This window comes from Plecotus auritus (assembly GCF_963455305.1).
Source record: "Plecotus auritus genome assembly, chromosome: 7".
NCBI classification, from domain to species: Eukaryota; Metazoa; Chordata; class Mammalia; order Chiroptera; family Vespertilionidae; genus Plecotus; species Plecotus auritus.
This window is the reverse complement of record NC_137774.1, coordinates 18,668,434-18,685,796: the sequence shown is the minus strand read 5'-3', so window position 1 is coordinate 18,685,796 and position 17,363 is coordinate 18,668,434. Positions and strand designations below refer to the sequence as shown.

The 17,363-nt window shown below is 55.8% G+C and overlaps 1 protein-coding gene across 2 annotated transcripts in view; it reads right to left on the bottom strand.

Annotated features, from left to right (window-relative positions):
• The window catches only part of CACNG4 (calcium voltage-gated channel auxiliary subunit gamma 4), a 50,516-nt gene extending 34,654 nt beyond the window's left edge, over positions 1–15,862 (bottom strand). For both annotated transcript variants that reach the window (XM_080681338.1, XM_080681339.1), the window contains exon 1: positions 15,608–15,862. In XM_080681338.1, the coding sequence (XP_080537464.1) occupies positions 15,608–15,827 (220 nt within the window). In that variant the 5' untranslated portion in view covers positions 15,828–15,862. The remainder of the gene's footprint in view (positions 1–15,607) is intronic.
• Positions 15,863–17,363: the final 1,501 nt, after the last annotated feature.

Here is a 17,363-nt window from a genome sequence, read left to right as displayed (position 1 = left end):
CTGACTGCTTTCTGCACCAGCAGACACCCCACCAAGGCCTGCTGATCAAAAACTAGAAAGCGACCAGGTTTAAAAACATCCACACACAAACCAGGTAAATTTCCTCTGTGATCCTGGGGAGATGGGGAGACTGGAGGAGGATACAAACACCACTTCCAAGAAAATGAAAGGCTTTCAAGGCTGGAGCCAAGGGCTTTGTTTTCAGCTCCAGGAAAGACTGAACAAGAAGGAACAGGCGCTGCCATCAGAGACACAGCAATTTCGACGAGAACCCAGGAACAGCTTTCAAGCCCACGTTCTCTGGGTACCCCGGGGTCTTGGACATCTCAGCGCAGGGCTGCTGGACTCGGGACCTCACTGTCTGCCTCTCTACGTGTCCCCTGGCGCTTTTATCTCTTTTTAAATTGGTTTTTAATTAGTTTCAGGTGTACAACATAGTGATGACACATTTATATAACCTCACAAAGTGATCAAAAGCTATTTGCATATGACATTATCTATTAAGGGCTTAATATCCGGAAACGGTATGACTTGTACTTTTTAGTCTTAACGCAGACGGCCGCTAACAGCTAAAAGCAGCATTCGTGAGCACGTGGCAACAAGACCCATGGAAGCTAAGACCTTGGCATCGACTGGCATTTGAAGGGCCATTGGACTCATTGACACAAAGAGCAAGGGATCCTCAGAGTGACCCAGTCACAGTGGAAATTGCCTTTCCTCCAGTATCACCATGCAAAGATTTTTTTTTTCCTAAAGAATTTACACAAATGGAATTGGCAGTGCACAAATTTCAAGACAGAAGAATCCTTTCCTTAAAAGCATTTGAAGGTTTTGGGGTGCAACGAAGCATGCTTAAACAAGCCACAGGGAGATTTTTCAGGGAAAATACAAAGCAAGCATCTTCTGTTCATACTTCGTCGGGTTCATATTTTAAGAAACCTGGGCCAGTCTGGCTGCGGCAGAAAAATTCCCCCAAAGGGACATTTCCTGACGCAGCTTTTATGTTAAGTGCTTAGTTTTACATACGTGATAAAAGTTGGTAAGGCCATATATCTAGGTCTTATTTTTCTTTATACTGACTTCTGTGGTCAATTGGGGCACTTATATTATATGAGATGGATTTCCAGGAATGAAAATCCAGTGTGTAAACTGTGCTTACGGGAAATAAAGACTCAACTGTGGATGGCCGGCTAAGGAATCAATTTGGTTATAAGTCAGGGTGGCCGATAATAAAACTCTGACAAAAGGTGGCTGGGCATGATGCCGGAGAGCGTGTTCCCGGATGCGTTTAAGAATAAAGAGAAGATCCCTGGCTAGTGTGGCTCAGTTGGCTGAGCGCCTTCCCATGCACGAAGAGGTCATGGTTCAATTCTGGTCAGAGCACATGCCTGGGCTGTGGGCTTGATCCCCAGTAGGGGGCATGCAGAAAGCAGTCGATCGATGCTCTCATTGATATTTCTCTCTCCCTCTCCCTTCTCTCTCTAAAATCAATAAAAACATATTTAAAAAAAAAGGGTAAGAGAAGAAGGACCATCAATGCTAAATGGATATATACATTCATTCTCCTGGCTGAGGACAGACTGGCCTTGGTGCTTTTTACATTTAAACATCAGGCTTATATATTTTCCTCCCCAACATAATAGAAAATTTGAAAAAGAGAGAGGGAGATCAACTAAATCAGTGGTCAGCAAACCATGGCCCGCGAGCCACATGTGGCTCTTTGGCCCCTTGAGTGTGGCTCTTCCACAAAATACCACATGCGGGCGTGCACGTACATTGCAATTGAAACTTTGTGGCCCATGCGCAGAAGTCGGTTTTCGGCCTGGGCGAGTCTATTTTGAAGAAGTGGTGTTAGAAGTGGGGGTGTCGGTTGCATGTGGCTCGCGAGTCGCGGTTTGCCGACCACTGAACTAAATCATGCATAGATCCCATGACCACATTTGAAACTTTTGGTGGATTTCTTTCCAATACCTTTCTCCAGCATCACAGAGCAGCCCCGCCACATCCCCATCTATTCTGTGCCAGGTGACCTTTCGGAGGCTCCACATCTGTGGGTTTCTGACGCACTCAGTTTGCTATTTAATAGAATTTTCCCCGTGTTTAATAACCCTCCTAATAATCACAGCGTTAAAATAATACATTTTTATCTAGTCAATGCGTCAAGAACTTTCAAAAGACTGCCTGGAACAGGAAGGACAGGGCTGTGTGACTTACATATGGCAGATAACAAAGGCCAAGAGGAGAAATAATTAGAAAAAAAGGGGGAAGAGAGGGAGGGAAGCAAGGTTGGGGGATGGGAAAGAAATGATTTGGGTTCCAGAGGATGCTCACAGAAGGGGCCCGCTAGTTGGCCAGGTGGGTGTGGTGATTGATAGTAGGGACAGGGGGAGGGGCAGCAACACAAACAAGGGCCCTTGGGACAAATCAAAACAGCCACTGAGTGGGGAGAGTATCTGATGAGTGTGCAGGTGGGGGACGGGCGAGGGGCAGTGGGCAACTCCCTGAAAGACTGAACCCCAAGGCTGTAGCCACGGGCCATCAGTGGCCACCACAGTGGAAGAAGGGAGACCCTCTTAACAGTCGGGCAAATCGGGGGACTCTCCGCCCACCAGGCATCTGGCCTTGCCACCCATGCAGGAATGAATCTGTGGGCAGAAAGACAACAAACGCTATTTTTCATGCAAGAGGAGCTGGTCATCAGGGAAAATCAGAGCCCCTTTGTATGACATGCCAAACTGCTGAAGCGAGGAAATGTCTCCGGCGAGGGCTCAGATGCGAGCCGGGAACGGCGCGCTCGCCCTGGGGAACCTGGGCCGTCAATGTGGGCTTGTTATCGGCTTTTCAGAGCAGGAGCAGGAAGCAAGTGTGGGGCGTCCTCCCCCTAACCGCAGGGCCAAGATGAGCTGGTGACATGGCCTTGGCCAGACGGGCCGGCCCCTGGAAGGGAGCCTAGATGTCCTGAAATGTCCTCGGGAGTCTGGGGATCCATCCTCTCTTCTTTGCTGTGGTTTGGGCTGGGGGCTGGGGGCTCGCCAAGGGCTCCCTTCCTCTGAGACCCACCCTCACACTGGGACCCCCTTCCCTCCCATTGCCCCGCGTGCAGGGCATTCTTGTTAGCAAATGAGAATAGCTCACCCGATTCCAGCCCCAAGCGAAGCACAGACCTATCTCATCTCGGCTCCTGCCAGCAAGTCAGCACAGGTGTTGCTAACATCCCCATTTTGCAGAGAGAGCAACTAAGGCTCGAAGGAGATGAAATGACTGGCTGAGGGGCCAAAGCTAGTGGGAGGGAGAGGCTGGATTCAAACTCGAGTCACTCTGGGATCAGGACCTCTGCCACCACGTCCTCCCCAAGACGCTGCTCACAATAGCCGCTGTGTATTTCGAGTGCAGAGGTAAATGGAGCCCTGTGAGTATTTTCCATGTAACCTCCTGAGGACCCGGTGACAGGCCTTGTGGGAGCCCCCAGGAGGAGGCCTGCCATCCAGGCCTGTTCTGATGCTCTCTACATCCTGGGCCGCATTCTGCTGCCCATCTTTCCCCTGTGGGACCCAACAGTGCCCAGCAGGTGCCCCATAAATGCTCAACAATGACCGAGTTGTAAGGAACACTGCTCTCCAGGCAGCCCCCGGCTCTCTGGAGTGTTTGCAGTGGGCCTTGGGGGAAAAATGAGACGTGAGATCTTCAGGTGTCTATCATTATACCCATTTTACAGGTGAGAAAACTGAGGCTCAGAGAAGGACTTTGCCCAAGGCCACAGAGCTAATACAGGATACAGAAGGATTCAAGTGCAGATCTGACCACCCTACCCCCCCCCCCCCCCCCGCACCTGTCCTACTGACCAGCATACGGACTTGGTTCAGATATCACCTCCCCTGACTCACTCCTGGACAGTGACTCCTGGTGGGAGAGGTCAGGGAGGTGTGGGGCTTCGCAGACCAGGGAACGAGCCTGACACGATCACAAGTGGGACTGGTCCTATTGAAGGGTGCTGAGCGGGGGGAATGACGTGATCTGACTCACGTTTTTATAAGATCCTCCTGGCTATAACTGAAAGGCCAGATGGGGGTTGGAAGACAGACGAGAGAGCAGGGACATCTGAGGCTACCACCAGCGTGCGGTGTCAGGGTGAAAAGAGACCAAGCCAGCCGTGTTTCCAAGAAAATGAGGCTCTAGTCCTATCCCCTCTGCGGTGCCTCTGTGGGAGCCACTGTGCTTTTCACAGCACTTTCCCAAGAATCATCTCATTGGATTTTCACACCATAGGCGGGGGGCGGGGGGGCGGGGTGGAGGACACTGGGATAAAAGGAGGAGAGACAGAGATGGAGGATGGAGGGAGGGATGAGAGACGGATGGGGGCGGGGGGCACGGGCAGGTATCGTTTGCCAAGCTGAGAGCCAAGCAAACAGAGGCTCTAAGCAGTTAAAGGATAAACAGATGATTGTCCAGATGGTGAGTGGCAGAATCAGGACCAGGCCACAGTCTCCTGACTCCCACCCGGCCCCTTGACCTCCTTTATCACAGCCCGTGTCTCTGGAGTCCACAGCGGCAGCCTCAGAGCCTGCCAGGGAATGGGATGGGGGGACACGCGCGCTGGGGGGCGGCCATCACCGCCCCAGGCACTGCCTCTGTGCTGGACCCTGTAATGAACAGCCCTCGGGTTCTGGTTTTATGGTTCACAGAAGCCACGCGGAGCGGGGCGGCCTCTGAGAGGTGAGGACACAGTGCCATGATCCCGCTGGCCCGACATCCCTGAGGAGGCACAGCTTCCCCATTCCCAGGCCCTGGGGACCAAGGAGCTGACCCGGGGCCTCACTCAGCTCGGCTGCCAAGGTTGGGCCACTTAATTCTTCGGGAAAACTTCCAAGTTTCAGGAAACATGGAAATGGGGAGAAGGTAACACCTGAATATCTACAAGGTGACAGGCACCACGAGGGTTATTTGTGGGTGTTTTTTTCCTAGAACCTTTACAACAATCCCAGGGGTTGATTCGATGATGCTTCTGTTTTACAATGAGGGTAACTGGAGTTCAGAGAGGGTAGGTAATTTGTCTGAAGACACACAGCTGACAAGTGGCAGAGTATGGACTCAACCCCAGGTCTGTGTGACTTCAGTGCTGGTGTCTGAGGCTGCTGCTTCCATGTGGACAAATGGGGGCTGGGAAGAGTGAGCTAGGACAGCATCCAGCCCCCGTCTGTCTCCCCAGGAAGAGTAGGTGACAGAGAGGCTGATGGCATGTTAGCCAGGGGAGTCTAAGCATTTTTAGTGACTTGGTTCTCTCCCAGGCTCTGGAGCTGGGCTGGAGTCAAGACACTCGCCTGGGCCTTTCCACACTCTGAGAGGGGGCCATGGCAGGGAGGAGAAAGCCACAAACAGCATTTGCTGAGCACTGATGGGCTTGGCAAGGTAGGAGGCACAGAAGGGTCAGGTGGGGGAGGGAAGGATAACTGGGGGAGGGGCAAGAGCAGCCCCCCCATCCCCCACCCCCGTTACAATCCAAAGCCCTTACAGATTCCAGCTCTGTGAAGCCCCCCTGTGGCTAGAGGACCAGTGCTCCAGCAGCCCGAGGAAGGAGCTGGGGTTGACTTTGTGGAGGAGGTGGCCTAAAGGAAGTTTAGGGCGTGGGTGGATGTGGGCGTGATGGAGAAGTCCTGATGTTTGGGGGAAGCCAAAACAAGCAGAGGACTCTTCAGACCCAAGCACAGCTCTGGCTCCAGGATCCCAACAGTGGGCCCTCTGGCCCCTTCCTGGCTCTAGCAGTGGGAGGGGCGGAGGAGGAGGCCCCGAAGCCAAGGCCAGGCATGGCTAAGCATGAAGTCACACCCTGCCATCCTCGACCCAGCAGAGAGCCTGGGTCTTTGCAAAGACCCTGGAACTTCACTGGGGGAGGGGGGTTTCCTCTGGACCCCAGCCCCGTCCTGACCCAGCAGAGACATCCAGGAGCCCTGGAAATACAAAGGATCAAGAAATCTAGCCCCTGCCCAATGGCTGCCCGGTGACAGATGACCTTCCGGGCCTCCTCACAGCCCCTGTGCGCTGGAGGTTGGCAGCTAAGCTCCTCATCTGGCCGCCGGCCCACACCCAGGAGCCTGGTGGGATAGGGAGGCCAGGGCACCTACTCTATAGGTGTGTGCTGGGTACTTTCACATTTACAGCCTCATTATCCCATTTTCCAGACATGTGAGCAACAACTCAGAGAGGTTAAGTAACCTGCTCAAAGCCACACAGCTACCTGGCAAAACTGGGATCTTCTCTCCCCCAAACTTGGCCTCTTTCCTCTACCCCTTGCTGCCTTTCAATGAAGTCTATTAATGTGATAGTAGGCTGTCTGGTGTATAACGAGTCACAAATACGTTTCTCCCAGGCTTCTGTGTCAGAAAGAGCCAGCTTCCTTTTACTACGCGTACACTGCAACTCTGACATGTGGCCATGTTCTTCTCTCTGTCCCCGCCCCCGGGAAGCCCAGAGACACATTGGTGGCCCACCACTGGCAAGTGAGCCAGCCTTCGCACACTAACCGGACTCAACCTTCTTATTTGCCTAATTTTAACTTCGTCCCAGTCCCTCACCTATTACCTTACTTATTTTGTCCTTTCCTTCCTTCCTGCTTTCCTTTTTTGGAGACAAAAAGAACAAACAGTAAAGCCATGTGATGCACTTTGCACAGCTTGGGAAAGTTTTTTCATATGAAGAAATGGATACGTTAGGAAAAAAGGCCCTTGGTCGGGTACCAGATCCTGACTTACAGTTCAGAAAAGATAGTCTTGTATGGCACTTCCCAGAGTGCCAGGAGGCGGGCTCCGGGGGGATCCAGGCAGGTCCTGCCTGGCCCATCCCTGGGGGTAAAACCGGTCTGTTCTCTTTCTGGAGCTGTTCCCCGGGGTGCCAGCCCGTGCACGTGCACACACTCATGGGAGAACGCCCTTGTTGGAGGACAGCGCTGCTTCTCAGAGTGTCTGCAGGTGAACTGTGATGGAGGTGACGAGCTGCAGCACAGAAAGGCCCGCAGGGAATGAGTTCCTTGCCTTTCTGCATTTCTTGCTTCTTTTTTTTTTTTTAAATATATTTTATTGATTTTTTACAGAGAGGAAGGGAGAGGGATAGAGAGTTAGAATCATCAATGAGAGAGAAACATCGATCAGCTGCCTCCTGCACACCCCCGACTGGGGATGTGCCCGCAACCATGGTACATGCCCTTGACCGGAATCGAACCTGGGACCCTTCAGTCCTCAGGCTGACGCTCTATCCACTGAGCCAAACCGGTTAGGGCTGCATTTCTTGCTTCTTACCCTGTGCTATGGCGGCTGCTTCTCGCCCAACCTTCACCCAGGTGCCGGCCCCAGGGGAGCTGTGCAGACAGAGCCCTATCCAGGCAGCCCCCACACCCACTTCTGCTACTGGCTCCATTACCTACAAGCTGTGTGACCTTGGGTACATCCCTCTACCTCCCTGGTCTTTAGTCCCCTTTGCTTGCAGAGCGTGAGGATTGGGCCACATCAGTAATTTGCCTCCCCAGTGTGGACACATGCTGGGTTGTCACAGGCAGGGTGAGCTGGGTCACCTGCAACTCATTATTCCTTTTTTTTTTTAACTTAAAAATAATTTTTCCAATTACAGTTGACATTCAATATTATTTTATATTACTTTCAGGTGAACATCACTGTGTTTAGACAAACCTATATACTTTATAAAGTGATCCCCTGATATTTCAAGTAGCCATCTGGCACCATACATAGCTGTTATAATATCACTGACTATATTTCCTACTAGTGACCTGGTGCACGAAATTCATGCATGGTGGGGGGGGGTCCCTCAGCCCAGCCTGCACCCTCTCCAATCTGGGACCCCTCGGGGGATGTCTGACTGCCAGTTTAGGCCTGAACCGGCAGTCGGACATCTTTCTTACAATCCGGGACAGCTGACTCCTAACCGCTCACCTGCCTGCCTGCCTGATCGCCCCTAACCACTCTGCATGCCAGCCTGATTGCCCCCAAATGCCTCCCCTGCCAGCCTGCTCGCCCCCAGCTGCCCACCCTGCCAGCCTGCTTGTCCCCAACTGCCCCCCCTTGCTGGCGTGCTGCCCCCAACTGCCCCCCCCACCGGCCTGCTCACCCCCAACTGCCCCCCCGCTGGTCTGCTCGCCTCCAACTGCCCTCCCCTGCTGGCCTGATCGCCCTAACACCTCTGCCTCGGCCCCACCACCATGGCTTTGTCCGGAAGGACATCCAGAAGGTCTCCTGGTCTAATTAGCATATTACCCTTTTATTAGTATAGATTATTAGTATAGATACTGTACTTTACATCTCCATGACTGTTTTGTAACTGCCAACTTGTACTTTCCAATCCCTTCACCTTTTTCATCCAGCTCCCCTCCCCTCAGGCAACCGCCAGCAGAATTCATTACTCTTAAGAAAGGAAGAGAACGGGCACCATCTATGTCTCCTGCCACCTAAAGCTGGGTCACTCCCTTAGGAGAGATGCTCCCCCAAATTGCATTCCATGTGTTTTCTAGAAGGAGAGAGAAACAAGTGGCATTCCTACCAGCTACCAGGAACCAGGTCAGCCCCTGCCCCCACCTAAATGATGCTTTCCTCAGATCAGTGGTTCCCCATGGGGGGCAAGTATGCTCCCCCAACCCCAGGGGACGTTTAACAAAGTCTGGAGATATTTCTGGTTGTCACAACTTGGTGGGCAGAAGGGGGATGCTACTGGCTGCTGGTGGAGAGAAGCCAGATGTGCTGCTACGCATCCCACACACGCAGACAGCCCCACACGACGGATGCTCTGCCCAGGCGTCGCCAGGACCGAGGTGACACCCTGCCCTGTCCTGAGGGGCAGGTGATTCTGAACCTACGCGCTGGGGTCTATTACGAGTTACCGTGATTCTCCGTAGTTAGGCTGTGCGGTACTTTCCGGCACTACTTGGCTGTGGGTATGTTGGGGAGTAGTGTCAAAATCTGGGGTCCCTCATGGGTACCCTCTTGATTGCCTTTCCAAACCCTGCTCCTCCATCTTCCCAATTTGGACACGACACCTCTAACCTACCAGCTGCCATAGCCCCAAATCCAGGCAGTCACCCTTGATTCGTCACCCCCTCCTCCCGCCCTTCCCTCTTCCTCTCCATCTCTGCTGCTGCCTCTTGGCCCTGGGGCCCCAGTCCAGTCACTTGCAACAATGTCCAGACTCATTTCCTGGTGGCCTCCCTTGCTTTCCAGAATCTTCTCCACCTGCAGCCACACAATATTCTAAAAGCATTAATCAGATCCCTTTATTCCCCTGCTCTAAAGCCCCCCCTAAGCTTTTTACAGGATCCCACATAAAATAAAGCAGGCTCCTGCCCCTGCCCTTCAGACCTCTGCCCCACCCCCACGCAGCAGAGGAGCCTTGCCCCGCCCTCCTCCTCGTCACTCTCCTCCATCCTCACCAGCTTCTTTCCTCCTGGGCCTTGGCTTTCCTTCCGGGAAGGCCTTCGCCAGCCCTCCTCTGACAGTCTGTCCCCTCCACTGACAGCATCCCTCCCAGCCTCTGTCAGCACAGCCCCCGCTGTTTTCATCACAGCACTCATTAGTACCTGGAAGTGCCAGCTACCTCATTAGAATGCCAGCTCCAGGGGAGCAGGGACCGGCTCTGTCCCGTCCACCAACGTGATTCGGAGCCTGCCAGGTCCGACACAGAGCAGGTACTCAGTGAGCATGCGCTGAATGAGTGAATGAATGAGTGAATGCACGCATGCATGTGTGAATGAATGAACAGAAGCATGCCTGGCAGAAAAAAGGTTGGGAGCCGCTGAACTAAGTAACCTCAAAGGCTCTTCAAGTTGGAGAAACCGCTCCGTTCCTATGAGCCTGCAACAAGGCCCTGCGAACCTGGGTCTACTGGGAAGCTGTGGGTGGGACGCTCTCTGGGGCTTAGGTATCAGGAAGTCCAAGGTAGGAGGAAAGTTCCAGGTTATCCAGACCCCACTTTCAGATGAGGAAACAGAGGCCCACCAGGCTCTCTTGCACAGCCCCACTTGGGCTATACTGTTCCTTGCTTCCCCTAACCTTTGAACCCTAGATCTGATGACCCGAGGCCCCTATTGCTCTGAACTTCCATGACTATGTCCTGAAACACCCAGGATCTTGGCCTTCTGAGGAGGCGCACGCAGGACGCTTCTTTTAAAGAACTGCCAGTTTCCTATAGAAACTTCCGGAAGCCTTAGACATGGGGCACCTCCAAAGCCAGCTCTGTGGTGGGGCCATTAAGTCAGATCCCAGGCCGGGGTCCACCATGATCCCCAGCTTCTCCTAAGTCATGAGGCTCCAGTTAAAGGGAGCTAATATTTTATTATGAGACAAGAGAAAAGAGTGAAGAACAGAGGAAGGTGAAGAGACGGTGCAGGGCGTGAGGGAAGGCAGACACAAGAAGGGACACCCAGGCCCCTCCCCGGATGACTGGAGAGTGAGCACCAGTTATAAAGCAGGGACAGTCCATAGGTGGACACTCTAATCCCAACAGTGCTTGGAGGTGGGGCTTTTGGGAGGTGACTCAGTGTGGATGAGCTCATGAGGGTGGGGTCCTCATGGTGGGCTTACGAAGAGACCATGTGAACACAGCGAGAAGGTGGCAATCTGCAAGCCGGGAAGAGAGCCCTCACCAGGAACCTAAGTGGCTGGCACCTTGACCTTGGACTTCCATCCTTACAGAACTGTGAGAAATAAATGTCTGCCCGACCGGCATGGCTCAGTGGTTGATCATCGACCTATGAACCAGGAGGTCACCTGTTCAATTCCCCGAAGCCCGTCAGGACACATGCCTGGGTTGCAGGCTTGCACCCCAGGGTGGGGCGTGCAGGAGGCAGCCAATTCGATCATCCTTGATGTTTCTATCTCTCTCTCTCTCCCTCCCTCTCTGAAATCAATAAAATATCTTTAAAAAAAGAAAGAAATGTCTGCCGGTTAAGCCACTGAATCTATCATGTTTTGCTATGGCAGCCCGAGCTGACTATTACAACGCCCTTCCCAAATCTGGACGATTCAAAAAAGAAAAAAGAAAGCAGAAAAAAGGGCACCCCCCGGCCAGTGGAAGCCTGCCCTGTCTGCCCATGCGCAGCCGAGGCCGGGACAGCAGAAGGCATCCTGCTCTCAGCAGCTGTGGCCGCCCTGAGCCTAGTTTCTACACCTGTAAAAGGCAGATAATTAACATCTACCTTGAAGTGTTGTTGACAATTACACCAACTAATGTAAGTCCTGCCCGAGGTCTTCAATGCCTGAAGGCTGTTAGTATTGACACCAGAGGGCAAAGGAGGACCCGAGGTGGGTGACTCGCTGGGCTGTGCCAACTGCTGTCAAGCCCTGGGGCCTGATTGACAGGCTGTCGTGTGTTATTGCAAGAGAAAATGAAAGCAAACACACACAGGGATGGTTCTCAGCCCAGTGCCTGGCCTGGGGCAGGTGGAGAAAGGATGTCATTTGGATCTAAACCTCTCTGAATGGTGTGATGTGGGGAGCATGGCTTAAGGCAGAGCTTCCCAGCTGACTGCTGTGAGAGCTTGCCAGTGCTGGCGGAATGGGCCCTCCTCCACCTCGGAGCACCCCCAAGGACTGGGAAGAGGGGCTGGAGCCCTGGGTAGTCACGGATGTCTGTCTTCTCCCTCCCCAGCCCCGGGGAACAGGATTAATCTTCTCTTTTTCGCTGTGTGCCATGGTGTGGATAAAGTGTGGGGACGCTGGTGTGAGAGATGCTGCCCAGGTAGGAACATGGGCACGATTGGGGCAAAGGACCCTGTCACTCTCAGGGTCCAGAATCTTTCCACACCTTCCCAAGCCAGTGCCCAGACCGGAGCTGGCACAGCAGGCACAGGGCCCACCCCTGGCACCAAGGCTGCCATTTTAAGGCTCTGACAGAGCGAGGGGCAGGGCGCTGCCGAGGATGTACTTTGCCGGGACTGTTTATTCAGGGGCCAGAGCTCTCCTGATGGCCGCACAGGGACTGGGTCCCTCGTGGCCGCTCCGGAGCTAACAGTGGGCATGCAGGCTTTGACATGCTGACATGAGCGGCTGTCGTCTGGGCCCCGAGTCTCCTGGTCCTCTCCTTGTTCTCACAAGTCTCCTGTCCCCCCACACAGCAATGGCTCCGAAATGCTAGTTGACATTCTATCTACAGCTTGCCTAATTCCAAATGCATGAGAGATTGGACAAATGTTGGCTGGCGATTCCTGTGATTGAAAAGTCTGCAAAGATTTATCACTCTTTTCCAATGTCCCCAGACTTGGGCTGAGTGTCACCAAAGATACAAAGAAAGAATAAATAGGGGTCTTGGGGAGGGAAGGCGCAGATGGCCGATTATGGTTGGGACAAGCTAGTCCAGAACATGGTGGAGGGAGAGGTGGGGAGAAAGAGGAAGAGGAGGAGAGGGAGAGAGACAGAGAGACAGAGAGAGAAAGAGAAAGAGAGAGAGAGAGAGAGAGAGAGAGAGAGAGAGAGAGAGAGAGAGAGAGGATGCATGATGCAATATTTGTGTATCACTTGTACCTTCTCACTTCTAAATGCCTTCCTTCCTGGATAGTCAAGTACCTGGTTCTATGTGCTGCAGTTTAACGGCATCCCAGCAGTTGTTGGGAAGGGGCATGATGACATGGTGGGAAGAGCCCTATAGTGAGTCAAATCTGGCCCTGCAGCCTCCTTCCTGGGGGCCTCTGGGCAAGTGCCTTTCCCTCTCTGAGCCTGCTTCCTGTCTGCAGATGGGGTGAAGACAGCGCCCTCTCAGGGCCACTGTGATCATACCTGCACAAGGCTCTGGGCACTGAAGTCTTTTGACACTTGTCCAATAGAAAGGCAGAAGGGGAAGACCAGGTTTTGTTTCTTTTTTTGGGGGGGGTGGGGGAGGTGTCAGAAAGAGGCTTTGGGATGCGAGCCTGGGGGGGGGGTGGGGACCAGGGCAGCACCCAGGGGCCCTTCTGCAGGCAGCCCTGCCAAACTGCATGGCTGCTTTACATACACTGAGAGCTGGGCTCTCCTGGCCTGGCAACTTCATTTACGGGGAACCACCAGGAAACTGAATCCGCTGCTTGTGAGCTGCCAGCGAACCCTTCAGAGTCCCGCCATCACAACCGGCGCTTTGTTAGCTGCCTGCTGCAGTATTTCTCCAGCTTCCGCTCAGAGGTTTGATCTCTCGCTCTCTCTTTTCCCCCATGTAATGCTTTGGGCCACTTTGTTAGAGAACAGGTGGAAATAATGCATTTGACACACAAAAACCAATATTGAGGTGCCCCCCCCCCCCAATGCTCCCAGGGAGTGGCCTGGGGTTAATGTGCTGTCTGTAGCTCAGCCCAGACACTCGCTGGCAGGTGGCGGCGGCGTAGATGTCAGATTTACCCCTGTTGGACTCTGATGTGCTGTGAGAAGATAAGCTGGCAGTTTCCATACAGGTTGGGGGACTGTCCTGATGATTCTCGTCACGACAAGAAATTCTGAACCAGCTTTCCCAGACCTGGGTTGGTCCAAGGATGCTCTAGCCCTGGGAGGTTGGCCTGGCTTGGCCTTGGAACCCCTGGCCTCATGGGGCTGGCAGAGGCGCCGGTGAAGGCCCCTGATGGCAGTTCCCCACCCTCCCTCTGCCAGCTGCCCAGAGCTTGGGGCCTTCTTGATGAGCTGTGCCAGCTCTGGTCTGGGCACTAGCTTGGGAGGATGTGGAAAGATTCTGGACCCTAATTAGGATGAGGACTGAATAAAGGAGGCATGTGAGCCACTGTGCAGAGACCCGGCTTGCTGGCGTGGAGCAGCTCCCATTTCCACGGGAGAACTGGAAGCTCCGGGGTTCACGTGTGCGTCTGGGTGGTGACAGTGGCATGACTTACTGTGCCACGTGGGCAGTGCCCAGCGGAGCCCCTGCTCTGTGTCTAACTCAGGTGCCATGGCAGGCAGTGACGTGGGTACGTCCTCCAAACGAGAGCAGTGTTTGTGATCTGAGCCATCGCACACCCCAAATGACGTTTTTCAAAAGGCAAGAGGAGGGTGTGATGGTGGGCTCTGGCTCCTTTGTGCAGCTGTGTTTCCCAAACTACTGATTGCACAGTCACCCTGGCATGAAGCTCCAAACTGCAAAGGGCAAAGCAACCTAGCTTGGGGGTGGATGTGGGGGTCGGAGGTGGGCAGGATTCCAGATGAGAAGAGGCTTGGTCTAGGAGGGGAGGAAGGGGACAAGGTGGACCTCACCGAGCCTGCCCAGCTCCACAAAGCCTCTTTATAGCCGACTCCAAACGCGGCCAGAAACGGGCCATCTCTTAAAGAGCTCCTTCCCAACTTCCACCAAGATCCAACCACCCCGCACTATTAACTGCGGTCAGGGAGGCTAGGTGTGTGGGAGAATTTCCCCTAAAAACGGAGGGGCGGAGTTAACAAGCGGGAAAGGCTACAGAAAAACAACGACGAAACTCCCTCGGAAGATTTTTGAAAGGAATGCTCTGCCACTTCCCCCATCTCGTCTCCAACTGGAAAGCCAAGCGCAAGAGGCAGACCGGTCCACACCTGACTGGGACCGGAGGGCCCTCCACAACCACCTGTTAGCACGAGTTCCGCAGCTGGGCGGGTGGCACCGCGAGGCGCTGAAGTCCGGCGCACTTCGCCACTGGAGGCGTCCGGGCCGCCCCTCTGCCCCGTCCCCGGAGGGAGCGGTCCCCACAGTCCCGGGGCACCCAGTTCCGGCCCCTGGAGGCATTCCAACCTTACACCACTACTCGGCCTCTCGTGCCAGTGCCACGGAGGGAGGTCGAGGCGCATCGCCTCTCCAGCCCTCTGACGCGGGCGGCCACGCCCCGCCCAGGTCCGCGGGTCGCCCCTGCGCGCCCCAGTTCTCTATCGAGGTAGCCCGCAGCCTCCCGGCCCAGGGACCACCACGGAGAGCTCGCTGCCTCAGTCAGGGGAGATTGGGCGTCGCTCCCCTTCCCTTTCCACCGAGCAGGTAGGAGCGGACGAGTAGCCCCATGAAAGAATAGGGGATGGAGCAGGTTTCGGCGGCGTCCCCCAGACCCGCTGGGAGCCCCGTCCTCACCCCTACCCCTCGGCCCAGGCCTGGAGCTGGATCTGAGCGGTCCTGGCGCTCCCCACCCCCGGCGGGCCCCGCCCCAGGATGACCAGTTCCCATAGCAATCGCAGAGACACTGGTTGCCAAGCAACCCCTCCCCCTCCGCCCTCCCCTCCTCTCGTGTCCGCTCCCCCCACCCCAGCCTCCTCTCGCTCCCCCCAGCTTGCCTCCCCCCTCCCCGGGGGCGCCGGCGCGGTCCCTTGGGATCGTTTTGGTGTCCGGCTGCGCGCGCGCGTGAGTTTCGGTGTGTTTCATTGTCTGTGTGCGAGGGGGTGTGCGTGTGCTAGTGGAGAGTTTGTGGGATCGGTGTGTTGGGGAGGGTCCCCAGCCGGGAGGGACCCCGAGCTGGTACCCAGCTGGCTGCGAGGGGACCCGCCCGCTAGCTCCGGCTCCTTTGTGTCTCGCGCGGAGCCAGTCAGTGCCGCGCCCACCCCCTTCCCGGCCGGCGCCCCGGAAAGGGGATGGGGTGGCGTGTGTGTGTGTGTGTGTGTGTGTGTGTGTGTGTGTGTGTGTTGGGGATGGGGGTTGCCGGAGACGGCCATACCTTCGATGCAGCACACCCGCCACAGCCCCGAGTGGGTGAGGTCCCCGCGGGCGCGGCGGGGCGGGGGCCCGTCGTCCATGGTCAGGTTGCTGCCGTTGCAGATGTGCGCGCTGGAGTAGAGCCAGTAGTCGGTGCCGATGGCGATGGCCATGAGCGAGAAGGCGGCGAAGGCTCCGGCCGTGGTCAGCAGCATCTGCAGCCCGCGGTCGCATCGCACCATGGTGGGCGCCTCATAGTCCGCCGCCCGCCGGCCCGGCCCGCCGCGCCCGCCCGCCCTCTTTCCTCTGCGCGCCGCTCCGGGGGCGCCCGGGCTGGGGGGCCGAGGGCCGGGGGGCGGCGCCGCGCTACGCGCTCTGACCCCGCGCCCGGGGCGTGCCTGTGGTCCGAAGCGCGGGGCTCAAACTCCGAGGCGCGGCCGCGAGTGAGGGCTGCACGGACCGCCGGACCCGCTGGCTGCGGCGTCCGGGGGCTCCTCCCTCTCGGCCCGCCTTCCCCGCTCGGCCCGCGCCTCCGCCCCGCGCCCTCCGCGCCTCCGCCCGCCGCCGCCACGCTCCGGGCCCGCGCCCCGCTCCTCTCGGCGCCGCCCCTCGCGCCTCGGCCCCCACCTGGGCTCGCGCTCCCTTCTCTTCCCCCACCTGCGCCGGCCCGGGTTTTCTCTCCTTCCCCGCCCCTCCTCGCTCTCGCGTGCGCTCTCTCTCGTCTCCCAGGGTTCATTCACATTATTAGCGCGAAGGAAGCCGCCGCACGGGTTGCCTGGGAGCACGGACTCCAGCTACCTCGCTGACCCGACCCAGGACGCCCAGCCGTTCCTTAGACGGCCCGGGGGACTCTGACGTGTGGAGTGAGTGTGTGTGTGTGTGTGAGATGTCCCTCCTTTTCTCGCGCACGGATCAGTACCTTCACCTGGCGAGGACTGTAGAGGAGTGGGTGTGGGCGTGTTCAGGTCTGATTTCCAGAAACCCCAGCTATCAGTCACAGCTGGGAGACATTACAAGCCAAGCCAGGCCCCTGCCACGCTCCTCCCAGACCCACGTGGCTCCTGCCTCCAGGGGCTCCTGGCAGGGCTAGGGAGCGCCCAGACTTTGGGATTGAGGCAGAAGGGAGGTCCTCTGGGAAGAACTCCCCGCTTTATAGGGCGTTGGCGAGGCTGTGAGTGAAGTGGCGTGCTCCCCCATGATCCCAGTTCTGATGGTATGTTACTGTGAAACCAGGAACACCTGGGCTGTACTGGAGTCAAACGTCTCAGCCCCTGAGCTGTTTCCCTCTTTTTTCCCAGCTCACTCTTCAACACCTTTATTTCCTTTTGCCTTTCGCTCTACTCGAGCTTAACTGGCTCGCCCTCCCCTCCTCCTCTTTATTGCCAGTCTCGGCCTCAAGCCCGGCTGGCTTCACTTAATTGCCTTTGCTGCTGGCATGATCTCAACCTGGACACACTCCCTTCCCCTCAGAGCCAGTTCAGGCTCCTCCTCCTTTGAAAGCCAGCTCCAAACTCTCTCTTCCAGAGGCCCCGAGACCGGGCCCTGGAAGTCCAGCATGCCTTTACTAGTACCTCGGACCTCCCCGAAGCTCACGCTGGCATCCCTGATGGCTTTCCTGAGGGATTGGACACCAAACCCCCAGGCAAGTGGAAGAGGAAGATGGAGCGCTGCTATTCTTCTTGCAAGATGCAGCTGAAATTTCACCTCCTTTGTGGGACCTTCCCGGCCCCCACTACCCAGAGGAAAATCAGTGACCCCATGCTGGAATTGCTGGTCTC